The sequence below is a fragment of the Leptonychotes weddellii genome, chromosome 10 (genome assembly GCF_054177405.1).
Source record: "Leptonychotes weddellii isolate Sample4059 chromosome 10, ASM5417740v2, whole genome shotgun sequence".
In the NCBI taxonomy this organism is placed as follows: Eukaryota; Metazoa; Chordata; class Mammalia; order Carnivora; family Phocidae; genus Leptonychotes; species Leptonychotes weddellii.
This window is the reverse complement of record NC_138378.1, coordinates 80,731,195-80,746,932: the sequence shown is the minus strand read 5'-3', so window position 1 is coordinate 80,746,932 and position 15,738 is coordinate 80,731,195. Positions and strand designations below refer to the sequence as shown.

General features: G+C 38.1%; 1 protein-coding gene across 2 annotated transcripts in view; it reads left to right on the top strand.

The window, feature by feature from the left end:
• The window catches only part of LRRTM4 (leucine rich repeat transmembrane neuronal 4), a 649,649-nt gene extending 636,005 nt beyond the window's left edge, over nucleotides 1–13,644 (top strand). For both annotated transcript variants that reach the window (XM_081796657.1, XM_081796658.1), the window contains exon 3: nucleotides 13,071–13,644. In XM_081796657.1, the coding sequence (XP_081652783.1) occupies nucleotides 13,071–13,292 (222 nt within the window). In that variant the 3' untranslated portion in view covers nucleotides 13,293–13,644. The remainder of the gene's footprint in view (nucleotides 1–13,070) is intronic.
• Nucleotides 13,645–15,738: the final 2,094 nt, after the last annotated feature.

Below are 15,738 nucleotides of genomic sequence, written 5' to 3'. Positions count from 1 at the left end.
AAAAAAAAAAATTTATCACTTGATGGAAATAATTGGGAGGTTTGAATATTTTTCAACAGTGGGAGTCTTTATTAGCTTTTAAGTAGATAAAAATATCCTTTCTTCCCCATAGTGCAAAGTGGAATGGGCTATTACTACCATCCCAGTAAATTAAATTACTTAAAAAAAAATAAAAGAAATAGATTGTGAAAATGTTTAGCCAAAGGGGTTCTCCAGCTGACTGAACATTTATGGGCACTTTGCCATCAAGGCAAGGTAATTCACCTACAAGTAGCTATTTAAAAAACATGTGTATAATGGTAGTTGTTAAACTTACCCAACTGAATTACACCTAACTTTAGACAAAAGAGTAGGATATATACATAACCAAATTGATAATAACTAAAAGCCCGGCAGAATAATCACCTACAAGAATATGAATAGGGCCAAGTGAAGAAACTCAATGGGTGAGACAGAATAATTAGCAGTAATGAATTGAACTTAAGAAAAAGAAAATTTAATTGGAGAGTAAAAAGCACACATATGTGCGCCATGTTTGGTGACTTCAGATTGGGAAGTAATCTGCTTTGTTTTGAGCGAGGCAGTCTCCAGGCAGGTGTGGGGAATTAGGTAAATCATATTGTGTACTCCCTGCTGGGCCTACATCTTTAAAGGAAAGCAATCTAAATGTAACAAGAAGTAGTGTTTTCAACCTCGGTTGCACATTTGAGTGGGTGCTTTTTAAAAATAGGGTGGCCTGGGCCATACCCCAGAAATTCTGATTTAATTGATCTGGGATAAGCACCAGACTTAAGCATTTTTACAGTCACCACAGAGGTGTCAAAGCTGCAGCCAGGCCTGAGAACCACTGTTTTAAGGGCAGTTTGTATGGTTGATGAAATCCCAAATGGCACGTGGAAAGGAAGGTGAGGATCTCCATTTCTCGGCTTTCATTAAGGGTGCAAGGGTTGGCTGTCTCCATGTCCTGCCCATAAGCTATGGTCAGTCTCAGCTGCTCAGCACAACTTAGGGATGCTTCAGCTGTAAGAGACTAAGGCGGTGGTGGGCTGAGAGGTGGAAACAGTGGCGGAAGAGATTGAGGATGTGGAATCCATTCCCTTCGAGGGCAAGTTGTGGGTAAGTCAGATAGATTGTTAAGATTTAAAACAGGCTAGCCTGGGCAGTGGGCTCCCCATGGCTCATGGGAAGCCATGTGCCATAGTAATAGTAGCAGATATGCTGACTGTATATAGAAGCTGCACGCAGCACCGGGCTGTCTACTGGTGACTTCCTAAGCATCCATTCTTTGGATCAGCAACCACCTGATAAGCATCTTACTCCCTCTTCTTTCCTCCCTTGTCATTTTTCATACGCCTCTACTATTGCATTGGACCATAAATGAGGTCACATTGTAAAATTCTGCTCTCTTTTGTCTTCCACATTAAGTTATGGGTTCCTTAAGGTCATGGACACCTTTAATCATCCTAATACTTTTAGCTCTCAACACAGGGCCAGGCATGCAGAAATGTGTAGATAGAAAGTATTTGTGTGTCATCCAAGGTCCCTGTTTAAATGCAAAGCAGAGAATGGGTAAGGAACAGTGGAAAAAGACAAAGGAAAGGAAGTTCACAGTTTTGGAGGCAAATTTCTTCCAAATAAAACCGAATTCCCTAACAAATATCTCTCATAAATTCATAATTCTTTGAGCACACATTTATTGAAATATTCTAGCCAGGCAGTACCAAACCAACCAGAAACATTCTGTGACAGCACGGAGCTTACACTGGGAGGAAACAGTTAGTAAAGGAGCAAAGATATACACGATCACAGATATTTAACATTTTGATAAATGCTGTGAAGAAAATAAACAGGGAATTGAGTCAGGGGATGGCTTCTATGTGTGAGTAGGGACGGAGTGGCATTTTAGACAAGGTGGTGAGGGAAGGTCCTTCTAGAAACATGACATTTAAGCACGGACTCAAAAGATCAGCATAATCCTACGAAAAGAGTTGGAAGAAGAATATCCCAGACAAAATGAATGGCGAGTACAAAGGCCCAGAGATGGGAAAAGCCTTGTTGAGATTGAGAAATAGAAGGCTTTTTAACCTTCTCCACAAAACAAAACCTGTTTATGGTTCCGTGACCCATGAACTTACCCTCTTTTACAAAAGCACGCAAATTCCCTCAGACCCTGCGTTATAAGCTGTCATATATCCAGGGGCAGATTCATGGGCTTGAGTGTTGCTTAAGATCTTCGCTGAAAGGTCATTGGGCGTTTATTCTGCCTGAGCATGTTTGATCTAAATGACCCGAATGGTGACATCAGAACTCCCACCTGGAGGTTCAAGTCGGACTTCTAAGTACCAAGGTTGTGTGGGTCCAGCTCTTTGTCTGGGAACCGCGGAGAGCTTTATTCCAGAGTGGAAGACCTGGATCTTCACAAGAAAACCCGCTGTGCCCACTGGCGGGGAGTGCTTTTCTCCCTCTCTTCACTGATTTGGATGATGCAGTTTCAAACAAAGAGCATTAGAATCAGGTGGATCTTCTATCAGTTCTGAAGAGGTTCTTTCAGTAGGCACCTTTATTTTATTCTTCTTCCTATCCCCGGCACCTACCACAATGCCTAGCTTAGTAAGTTAGCCCCAAGCTGAATAGTTTTTATTTTTTTAATGGTTGGGGAAAAAAAATCAAAAGAAGATGTTTTCTGGCACCTGAAAATTACATGAAATTCAAATTGCAGTGTTCATAAATCAATTGATGAGAGCCACACTCGCTTGTGTACGTTTTGTCTAAGCCTACTCTCCTGCTACAATGGTAGAGTTGTTTCCTAGTTGTGACAGAGATTGTATGGATTGCAAGCCTAAAATATTTACTACTGGCCCTTTCCAGAAAAAGTTAGCCAATCTCAGTGATAAATATTTGCTATGTGAATGAATGGATACATAAATAAGTATACTATTATGGCAAATTCACTTTATATAATTACTCCTTAATAGTATATACTCCGTGGCAGAGATCCAGGCAGTAACCTAGAGCCTAACACATTTTATTAAAAATATGAGACCAATATTATTTATGTATCACTCTACCATGCTGTTCTAAAATATATTCAATCAGAATAACAACTTTAATTGCATTTTCCAAATGGGCTTCTCCTATTTTTGTAATTAAATATACATTGCCATGCCTCTTTTCATTAGGATCAGTCAGTGCCCCAAGAAGTTCTATTTAAACTCTATTAGAATCGGGTTACTCATCCTATCAAGGTGTATGTACTTCTGGGGTTTTCTTCCTTCTGTAATTGTCATTTGGTTCTAAACTTTTACCATGGGATGAAAAAATGCACGAATGCAAGAAACTCAATCACCTTCCTTATATAAGATTTTCATTTCATTTTATTTTTACATTTTTAAAACATTTCTAGCTTTTACTGAATACCCACTGCACTATCAAATTGCATGTCTGGGGAAGATCACAAAGGTAGTGTATCTTCAAAAGCTGAACAGATCATTCACATTTGGATTAGATAAGATACATGCTCTTGCATAAAACAAGTTAAGGACACAATTAAGAATTTAACACAAAACTGCACAGAATACTACAAAAACTCATATGGAAACTAGAAATAAGCTACTCTGAACATTGTGGAGAAGCTGAAAATGAACCTAGAAGGAAAACGTCTCTAATGCTTGCTTGCTTGCACCTTCCCTGGTGTTGGCTTTTGGTTTATTTCCCTTTCCAAATTTCTGAGGAGGGATTGCAAAGTAAATCTTACATTGAATCTGTTTGTTACATTCGCTGATAAGTTTTGTTCTTGTTTGTTTTCTTTTGTTTGGTTTCGTTTTTACGTTTCCAGCAGTAGATTTGGGCTCAAGTGGTGATCACTGTCTTCTGTTTTAGGCAAGACTTGTCTTCTATACATCCTTGTATATCACTGACACTTCCACAGTTTGTTTTTGTTTTTTTTTTCAGAGGTGAAAGATGTGGGTTTTGAAATTTTGTTGTCTCTATTTTTTATCGAAGTATTGATGTAGATTTCACTTCAATAGGATGTTTGCTTGTCCTGCACTATTAGGGAGTCCTTACTCTTTCGAATTCAGAGGCCAGAGCAACAGAAGGAAAGCCTTTAGAAGTTAATACTAGCTAATTAATCCAGCTCATTAGCCCAAAACCTCACTGAACACTGAGAGTGCTGGTGATGTAATAAGCTTTCCAGTTAAGGGAGTCAAAGCTAACTTCAAAGAACAGCTAGTACCTCGTTCATTAACTTAATCAACTCTCTGGACACCTTACAGACCAGGCGGCCTAGTAGGAGAGCAATAAAGATGTAAGTGGATGTTCTGTTCTGTTATCCCATGACTGACTTAAAAGTTAAAATTTGGACAACCATGAGTGCACAAATAGTACACATTCCTATCTTTAAATAAGAACAGAACAATGAAAGCAAATGCTCGTGTGCAGCTTTAGTCAGAACTTAAGTTTAAAATGGTCTGAAGAGTCCCGTCAAGATAAAAAGCCAAATACAGTGTGTTTAGTTTCGTGTATTTTGCGCCAGAGCAACTTGGTACACACTTCAGCCCATAAACAAAATGGAAGTAGGACAGTTAGCAATTTGCGCCATTATCTTCTTGTTTTTCTTTAGAGATTTTCAAAAACAAAGATCAATAAACGCAATGAGTGCTTGTGACAGATTATTTTAGATTTTGTCACATGTATTACTTATTTGATCTTAAAAACAAAATGTGAGAAAGATAAAACTGTTATTGTTCTTTCATTCAACAAATAACATGAATATCTATTATGCAACCAAGCAATGTCATCAAGATGATGAAGTTCAATGAGAATGCATTTTCAACTCTTTCTAGTTTCATTCGTTTTTAGGAAATCTTGACTTTTTCACTCATCATTTCCATTTATCATCTTCTCTTGAATTCTTGAATCTTACTTCTGGAGATTGTTCTCTATTATAGTTACTACTTAGGGAGAAAAGTGTTTGTGTGTATATAGTATTAGGATGTCAGAGATTGCATGGGCCTCTTTTTTAAGGAGATAGGCTTTGTTTAATTAGTGAACCAGTTGAAGGTGGGGGTGGTGGGAGAGAGAGTGGCTGCTGGTGAAGGCAGCTGAACAACAAGAAATAAAACAGAGAAGTTCTGTTTTACTTTTGTCACTTGAAGAACTCACCATTTCCTTAAATAGCAGATTAGCTTTTTGGTACAGGCATACCCTTGTTTACTTAGTGTTCCACAACATGGGATCCTGAAAGTAAGGCTCATTATCCCCCTTTTCAACCTCTGATGTTCTCCAGCTTTTACTTATGACCAGGGATTGCCCAGAACCCTGCCTTTTCTTCCTACCTCACCAATCCTGGACACTCAAAGCTGGTGAGTATATCATAGTTCTTCAAAGGACCTTCCCCAATCTAAACCAGCTTTTCCTCCAGTTGCATTGAATTATATGCTAGTAAATTTTTATTTTAATTCATTCTCCTCTCTCCTCTATGTTATAGGAATTTCTAAGAGTTTTTGATTTAGTGATGGAAAAACAAATGATCTGTTAAATAAAAAAAAACTTTGTCCATTTGAGTGCTAACTTGGAAAGATAGCAATCAAGGCTCAAATTTCCATCTTGACTTTGAGTTCAAGATATTTTTCAAAATTGTGCTTTAAAATAAGCTTTTTAGCAAATGTTTTATAAGTAATGTCAGGTGATGTTGACAGTTTTACTTTTTTATTAATAGAAACTAATACTTAGGTAATTGGTATTTTCTAATTAAGAAGCAAGCCTGCATTTAAAAACAGTAAGAGGGGTGCCGGATGGCTCAGTCAGTTGAGCTTCTAACTCTTGGCTTTGGCTCAGGTCAGGATATCAGGATTGTGGGATCCAGCCTGGGGTCAGCACAGAGTCTGCCTGGGATTCTCTTCCTTTCCCTATCCCCACCCCCCTGCTCTCTCTCTGCTCATGGACTCCTGAACGCTCTCTCTCTCTCTTTCATTCTCTCTCTCTTTCAAGTGAATAAATAGGGCACCAGGGTGGCTCAGTCAGTTAAGCATCTGCTTAGGTCATGATCCCAGGGTTCTGGGATTGAGCCCTACGTGGGGCTTCCTGCTCAGTGGGGAGTCTGCTTCTCCCTCTGCCCCCCACCCCACTTGCCCTCTCGCTCTCTCTCAAATAAATAAATAAAATCTTTTAAAAAAGCAAATAAATAAAATCTTGGAAGAAAAAAATAAAACAAAAACAGTGAGTAAGAATGTCTTATTGCAGAACAGGATTAAATAATGTAATTCGATGAATTGCTTTAGAATCATTACTTTTCTTGTGTCTCCTTTTTATGTTATAAGTGCCTTCAGATATTCAAAACCTAAAGAGGCAAAATTTATGAAGGGGCGATTGTTATTTTAAGTCTCTCAATTGAGAAGTGAGGGATGAAATCAGGTTTGTAGGAACAGTCAATGTAACAGCTCAGTACAATTTCTCAGATGCTTTTCCGGAATGAGGGGAAGTGGCTGAGCAATTCTGCTCCTCTGGGCCAGCTGGGGGTTTTTGTTCCTGGGCTCATGTGCCTGTGATGAACTTCTGTGGACCTCAAGGGACACTGGCTAGTCTAAGATGACTCTGTGGCTCCACAGGGCCTTCCATTCTCCAGTGGTCTAGCCTGGCCAGGATCCTAGGAACCTTGGGATGCAAGCAGCATTACTGCTGCTGTGCTCTACTGGGCAAAGAAAATCACAAGACCATCCAGTATTTAAGGCAAGGAGAAATAGATACTACATTTTGATGAGAGGAGTTAGAAGAACTACAGTCATTTGTGCAATCTACTATGGCTGGATACATGCAAACTTCTAGAGCTGTTGCCGCCACGTGTTCAATCAGATGAAGGAAGCCATTTGGCAATCAGGATGTGAAGATAACGTGTAGAGATCATCAGGCAGGATTGACTGAGAGGTTCCTGGTGACATCTGTGTTCTTGGTGTCAGTTGTTCTTGAGACCCAGTGGTACCCTTGCTCTTCTGCTTAGCTGCTAGATCCTTTCTTGTGTCTATGAGTCAATTAAGTCTCCCTTTTACCCAACTAACTTAAATGGGATGAGGTTCTGTCAGCTTTGATCAAAATTCCTGAAAAACCTCTAGCCAAATTTGTTTACATTTTCTTGGTCCCTGTTAATCCTTGTCACAGACTAATGCAGCGAGTAGAATAAAGGCTAAGTTATATACTCATTTAGCTATTGCCCTTCATTTTTAATCTATTTTATTTCCAATAAACCAAGTGTCCATCTCCATTAAGCAATTCAACTATATTGAATTCCTCATCTGGATTTGTAGGATGGTACTTTTTAAATGGTCTGAGTAGTCAGGCACTACCCTTTAATTCCGAAAATTAGAGACCAAATGTCATTTAGGAAATTGAAAATCAACTTTTTATGACTTCAATTGAAAGAACTCATACTGAAATGTGAACAATGTTCATGAAAAGTTAATAAATAAGACTGATGATAGTGCATGGTAATTTTAAAATGATCAGGCTATTAAACTACTTATAACTAACGCTAATACCTTTGAGAAAAGAGGGTAATGATATTGGAATTTCATGCTTATAACAAAACTGAACTTCAAAAGACTTTCATGATCACATATATCAAGAGTCCGTTTCACATTACTCTCACATTAACTACACAGACACATTCATTTCTCATTTTAAATATAATTATTATGGATGTAAAATTATGGGATCTGAATCAATTTGTAGACTTTTGAAGCTCTGCATATCCCACTATACTTTTGCCCTTCCTCCCAAGATTTAAACATTCTCTTTCCTTCACTTCCCTCTTTGAATCATTCACTCTGTGAGCCACTGTAATTGAGAGAAGTGTGTCCTTTTATACTCCCCCTAGCATGTTGGAAGAAAACCATATTCTAAGCAAAGGGTAAAGAATGTTGTCAGAAAACCAGAACATCTGCTAAGATGTCTAAGCTTCTGAGTGCACAAAGTAGGACTGAGAGCCTCCGTTAATGAGCCACTCTGTGACCTTTTGTGTCCTTGCATCTCTCAAATGGAAACTGTAAGACGAAAGACAGGGAACATTTTCAGGAAAGACACTGTCAGTGTTGAGTAAAACTAGAGTGGGATATGTCTTTTTAGGGTATTCCTTCTTTCTTGAAAAACAGGGAGTACTTTCAGAGTTATCTGAGATTTATAGAGGTAAATGAGATGTCATTATTATACCCATTTTCAGAGGATTTGCAGGAAACTCAGCGGGATTAAAGTGACTTATAATTAGTGATAATAATGATTTTCCCTTTTGTAACCTACCTCAGATTTAGTTATGAAATATGCCTCTATGGAAGTTTATGTGCCCCTATAAAAGTTTAAATTCAATTTGAGTTCAAGTGTTCATATTCTTGAGAGAAGCAAATGACAGAATTTCAGTGTAGTATACTTCCCCAATGAGACTCCTTCATTCCATGTACCACACCTATTATCTGTAAATAAAGTGCAGCTTCCAAAGCAATCAATGAGCAGTCAAGCATAAGAATGAGGCCATCTTTAAGTAGTGTTGTTGTGCTGTGCCCCAGAATGAGGTCCGTCAGAGAGCTGACAGAACACAGGGACCGTTTGGAAAAGCTCTAAGAACACATTTACAAAAATATCAAATACACATTGAGGGGAACTTAAGGATACTTTGTTTTGACTGCTGGAAAGGAAACAGTGATACACACAGGGACCCAGGTGGTTAATGTACTGTACATTATTACTATAAAGTACAAGACCTCAGTCTCTTAGCTCCTCAGAAACCACAAAATCAGTTGATTACATAGTGCCCTGCAGAATAGACTTTAAGAGTAAATGAGCAAACATTTCAGATATCCTTTTAGAGCTTGCCAACTCACATGGCTTTTGAATTCGTGCTATTGGGCTGTTGTGCGGGAGGGCGCTTTATAATGTTTTTTATCCTGCTGGAGCTTCTAAGCCTGTCTCAAATACAATAGAGAAAATGGCAGGAGCCCTTGTTCATTGAAGCAAAAAATAAACTGGTCCAACTGTCATAGCAAAACAAATTTTCTGAGTTCAGAGATGATGGAACATATAAACTGGATGTGCTGCTGCTAATACAGGTCCCTTGACATTTGAATCAACTTTATTTGAAGATAAATGCCATAGTTTCTTAGATAAAAATTCTTCTTTCCCACTTCAATTCACCTTTTGGGACTTCACAATGAAAATTCAACGATGTTCACGTAAAAGCTAATGGTTTCCATCTGTAGATTAATCTGGTTTTAGTAGGGTCTGTGGGACCCTGTCTCATTTTGCATTTATGGTTCATCTGTGTTTGTAGTTCAACCATCTTCTTATTGCAGTGACCAGAGGAGGGCAACCATCTTCTTATTGCAGTGGCCAGAGGAGTGGACAAAACCAGAATCCATGCGTAATCTTTATTTTGAGGTGTTTTAGTAATTTGGCTAATTTGGAGACGAGTCATTCCTTCAAATGAAAGTGTGCAACAAAGATTCTATGCCCACTGAATGTTGCTGCCATTGGAAATAATTTGATTTGTTTTTTTATGGTTTAGAGTTGAATTATTCCACCTATTAACAATAAAAAAGCACGAATGGACTCCTAAGGTCTTCATAAAATTCTTTCTGCTGAAATGTCACAACAAAGTGGCTTCATTTCTATGCTTTTTCAGAGTTTTGGTGACCCTTGACACTAATCACAGATATCTCTACCTATCTGACACACAGCAAAATCCTATGAGGTGACCTAAAATAGAACTTGCTGACAAACATTTCATGTCTGGACCTGAACTGATTTATAGGGAGAAGTCTATATGAGTGAGAAAAAAAGAAAAAGAAAAAAAACCCAAAATTCAGAGATCTAACTTTATTATCTAGTAATCCAACCACATTGTCCTATAATTTGTTCCTTGTTCTCACTGCCAGCACAGAAGTTAATGTGCAATGTCTAAAATATCTCTATATCAATCACTAATTTGACCTACCATGTATTTTTGTTCAGATTTTTTGAGAGCAGAATTGTATATTCCAGATTATATCAACATCTTGTTTGATGAGAAATGATCTTTCCTCTACTATTTAACACTTGCTGAAAATAGTGTTTGCCTTCATTAGAAATCAAGGTGTCTCATCCAAAAAATAAAGAAATATATATTTGCTTAATTTTCTCACTCACTGAGAAAAATTGCATTATGTGAGTTAGAAAAAAAGAGAATAGTAAATGAAGGATGGGAATTTATCCAGCTGTTGCTGATCACATTAAAATAAACTGCAATCTGACTATGTGCTTTGAGTATTTTTGGAAGCATCTTTTATTGTGATTCCCAGTTTTAAAAAAAAATCACAGGGTGATTTGGTAGACACACACTCACGAGCACACACAAATTTGAGACAAAACTGTTATGAAGCAACTTACCCTTGCTCATGATACACTCTAATACTTTCTGTTCTAGTTAATTCCATTTTTAAAATGTTTATCTGGATTCATTAAATTGATTTTATAACCTACTAATGAGTTGTGATCATCCACCAAAAACATTGCTTTAATCTATATTTTTTAAAAATGTGAGGAGGTGACTTTTATCTTAATAAGCATAGAGGTGTTTAAAACACAATTCTCATGTAAACAGATAATGAATTTGTGTCAAAATTTTGCATAACACACTAATGGGGATACCAGGAAGAAAACATAAGGCCTAGTTTGAAGAACATTTGAGGGATTTATACAGTTTTATAGGAGGAATGGATTCTTAAAGTAAGGTGGCCAAGTTAGACATAAGATTGGTTAACTTCCTACAGAACAATTAACCCATAAGACCTTTGGGGGTTAACTTCACTACCAAATTATGAAATTATAACAACAATTTCTGCAGTTTAACCTAGAGAAAGAGTCTTATATAGTCTAGTCAGGAGACTGGCAACCTATCAGTTATTTTAACAAAGCATGTTACATGAATTGCTAATTAAATACAGAGTTATTGGGGCACCTGGGTGGCTCAGTCAGTTGAGCATCCAACTCTTAATTTCCACTCTGGTCATGATCCCAGGGTCGTGGGATCGAGCCCCCAGGTCGGCTCCCCACTCAGCGGGGAGTCTGCTTGAGATTCCCTCTCCCTCTGTCTCTGCGCCTTTCCTCTACCCCTTTTCCCCTCTTGCACATGCAGGCGTACACTCTTCTCTCTCACTCTTTCTCTCTCAATAAATAAAATCTTAAAAAAAAAAAAAAGATGCAGAGTTATTAGCTAAGTTCACGCAAAGGCTAAAAGTGCCACAGTGTAACAGAGACAGCAATTTCAGGCGGTAACTGCCACCCCTACCCCCTGTGGGACTAAAGGACTAAACGGAGAGGTTTGGCATTGTAAAATTACAAGCTCGGAGGAGGAGCTTTGTGGAGATACACCTCACATTTCTTTGGTGCTGGAGACTCGGAGGGGACATGTTGAGGAAGACTACACACTGGAATGGCCGGCTACTGTGGGAAGACGCTGCCGCGGCCAGTATGATGGGGCCTCGTTGGGGTAGCTCCCTGGAGCAGGAAGAATCAGAGAGGAAGCCCACCACAGAGCAGTTCCCTCCATCTCCTCTAGTCTTGCCATCTCCCTCCAGTGGGCCCACTGTTCAAGTCTAACAGGGAGCAGCAGGTCAAGAGGCAATGTGGTCTGCAGAGCCCTAGCGTGGCGTCATAAAGCCAAGTACAGCAGTGCATTGGAGCGGAGAGACAAAAGTTTAAATTGCTCCAACTCTTGCCTGACAGGAGAGTGAAGTGTTTGCAATTTTATCATCTGGGGACTGTTGACCAAGAGTGTCAGATCAGATCTAGTGGGTTATGAGAAATGCTCTAGTGTGATATAAAGAATTAAGCAATCCTCATTTTCTTTTCTCTAAGCTTATGACACATTTTGCTTTATCGGAAATTTGTGGTTTAATTAAAAGCTGCACAGCATCAAAAGTACTGTAATTTGGGGCGCCCGGGTGACTCAGTTGGTTAAGCATTCGACTCTTGATTTTGGCTCAGGTCATAATCGAGCCCATGTTGGGCTCCATGCTGGGCGTGGAGCCTACTTAAGATTCTCTCTCTCTCCCTCTGCCCCTCCTCCCTCACTCTCACTCTCTCTACCAAAAAAACACAAAAAACTAATTTTAATATTTTTAGCTTTTCCTATTAAAGGGATTTCTATAAATGATTATTCAGGTATATTATTCTAACATTAGACACATATCTGGCTTGTTAGCTTGAAATCAATAGCATTATATATTATGAACACAAGGATGTGTCTGCTTTCATGATTCTAGAGTTCTTTTGTTCAGAATTTATAGAATTGTTAGAAATAATCTATAGGACATTGTGATTATTTTTTTAAAATTTTAAGTAAAACATATATGCCCACAATAAAGAGTTCAATTATATATAAAGATATTTTAAAAGTAAAAACTCTACATACGTTTACATTTGTATTTACACAAAATGGATCACACTGTATATTCTTTTCACATTAATTTTCTCTTAATATCCTATCTTGCCATACTATAACAGATGGGCCCTCCCAAATCTTTGTATTATCTGTCTACAAGTGTATGAATTTACCTAATATATTTTAAAATTCCCTGTTGATGGGAATTTAGGTTGTTTTTAACTCTCTCTATGGCAATAGATAGAAAGATAGATGACCGGACTGAGCATAGAAAAATCTTTATGATTTTATATACAAAGTGTGTATGAATGAATATGTGTATATGTGTATATGAATATATGTGTGTATATACATACATACACACACACTTTATATAAAAGTATATGTAAAAAAAGCATATACACACAACTATATATAAGATGCATATACAAGGTATATAAACACACACACACTTTGTACAGAAAATCATATATAAGGCTTATCTATCTGGACAAAACAGTATCGAGTTAAATACTAGCAATCCTTATTTTGTTTTATGTTTATTAATAGCGGAATCAGTAGTTGATGCCTTAAAACCAACGAGTTCAGAGTAAAATCCCAGGAGTGTCCTCTTGTTACCCTTCCAGCGCCGCATTTTCGTAACCAGTCTTTCTCTTTCTCACACCAGATCCCGCACCACGTGAAGCCCTTGCCCTATTACAGCTACGAGCCGCCTGTGATCGGCTACTGCCAGGCTCACCAGCCGCTCCGCGTCCACAAGGGCTACGAAGCAGTGTCTCCGGAGCAGGACGAAACCCCCAGCCTGGAGCTCGGGCGCGACCACAGCTTCATCGCCACCATCGCCAGGTCGGCGGCGCCGGCCATTTATCTGGAGAGAATAACAAACTAATGGGAAAGCCAACTCCTCGTGGGGGACCTCAGCGTGGGGGGGGGGCTTCATCTTGAAGGAGAAGGGGTGTCCACAGTTGCGCAAGCAAGCTGGCTCATCGTTCCTGCTAAAACACTTAGGACGTAGAGGAATGGAAAAACGAAACTGCTGAGAGAGGGCAGAGGATGCACCTGCAGCATAACCAGGAGAACTACAGAACTTTCTTTGCTTCAAAACATAAAACAGAAATGCTCCTGGATGTAAATAGTGAAAGTGTCGAGTTCTTATAAAAATAGATTTCATCCTAGCTACATATAGGTTTGTTTGTATATTTGCTTTTTCTACACTGCATGGTTCCTGGGCTGGAGAACCACAGGGGGGGTGGGGGGGACCTGGGGTGGGGGGGTGGGGAGTTGGGGAAACAAGACAGTTTTCCTTGTTAGGTGTGTGTAACTCTCACAGACTTGATTTCAATTGCTTTATTTCATTTTCCCTCTAAAATGCTGTTTGTTCCTATTTGGTTTGTTCTACTTTCATTTTTTTTTTTTCCTGGTCAGTGATTCTGTTTCCAATTCTAAACATGGGCATTAAAGCTTATGTTGTACCAAAAGAAAATTTGCTTTACTACAGACCACAAAGAAACAAAGTTGACCACAGAGTTTGGCAAAACTACTGGAATGAAAATCCGGTAAAATCTGGGTGAATGATCCTTCAAGACACACGATATACACAGTATGAAGAGTTTTGACTTTTTTTTCCTACTGGCAGTCCTCATGTGAGTTTTCACTGTGTAAGAATTCTGAATGGGATCTGTACAGACCTCCAGTTAGAAAGACCAGCAGAAATCTTCTCATCTGGACACAGGCATATGAAGAACGATGGTCATGTGGTCAATGAATGAAACTGCCAAGTTGACAAATTTCTAAGTACAAGATAATGTATAACATTGCTTTTTAAATTAATTATCAATTAGCTTTTGTGTAGTTTTTATCAATAAAGGAAAATGTTGGAAAAATAAATATATTATTTTGTGGTTGGTATACCACAGCCCACTTGATGTTGAGTACTTTATCTCTTTATTGTGAAATCCTTCTAGCCCGTGTCAGTTGGTATCTACCAAATGCCTTCTGTGTGTTCTATGATTAGGTGGGGAAACCCTACAAGGTGTAGAAAAGAAGAATGAGAGGTGACATATGCACTAACTCATTACACAGATTTTTTTTTGAAACATATAACTCAAAAATTATATAACAACATGAGGAAAAGATAAGTATCCATGGAAGGGTTAGAGGTTATATGATCTTTTAGGAGAAAAAGAGCTGTGTGGAAATTATTACAATCTGAAAGAAGCATAATGATCACCCATTTTTTAAACAAAGGTGATAACTATGCAAATATCAGTTGAACAATTTTCCCTTGACTTCCTTAGTGCTGTGATGCTGTATGTCAGCAATTTTTTCTGATTCACAATGGACATTATCCCAATCTAGCTAGAGGTCTGATTTGCCTAGTCCTATACTTAAAATGAAATTACAAAATTTTTGTCATCTTTATTAGGTCAGGTTTTGGATTCTGAAAAGTGCTAATATACAGTGGTACTAGTGGGATTTCAGAAGAACTAAGTTGATAGCTGCCATTCATTTAATTATAAATTCTACTAAAGTAATAATTAAAGAGCCTTGTGAATACTTCCATATCAAAGAAAAACTAACATGGAGTATCTTCTCAAAGTAATTCTGTTTTACTATCATTTTAAATTATGCTTGAAGTTAAATTCTATCTTAATTGATAAAAATATTTGTCATATTAAAGAAAATTCAACCAAAGGAAGTTTTTCCACATTGGAACTCAGGGCTCTTGCTGTCAGATTCTGGTAACTTCCCTGTTAACATTTATAATCTGGATTATATCTAGATATGTTCCTGAACCATTCAAGTAGAATGAATTGACTACGAGTTTCAAAGTTAAAGATAATTCTTTGGCATTGTGATTTTTCTCTTCAGAATTATTTAATAGATTGTAGCAGAACAGTTTGAAGTGTCTGCCCAAATTATGAGGATTCTCTAACCTCTCCCACCTTCTCCATGTATCTAACGTCAGTCATCTAACGTCCCATCTACCACCCCACCCCATCTTAGGTGATTTACTGGCGGTCATACCTGAAAAATTTTTGTCAAAGTTGGCTTAAATCAACGGTTTTTTGTTTGTTTCTGTTTCTTACAGCACCCCCCAAAAAAGTCCTAAATCTATATCAGTCTTCATGTTACGTAAAACTGTTATATTTGGCCAACAGTTGCATCAAGTCTCACATGAATTCGGTAAGTGAACTGCTAGTGAAACAGGTAGCATTAAGAAGATGCTACACCCTCTGAATGTGAAAACTTTCACTTACATATGCTAGAAAAAGTTTACACTGAGCTTTGGAAATCTTTTGATGATGGACAAAAACAAAACAAACAAATGAAAA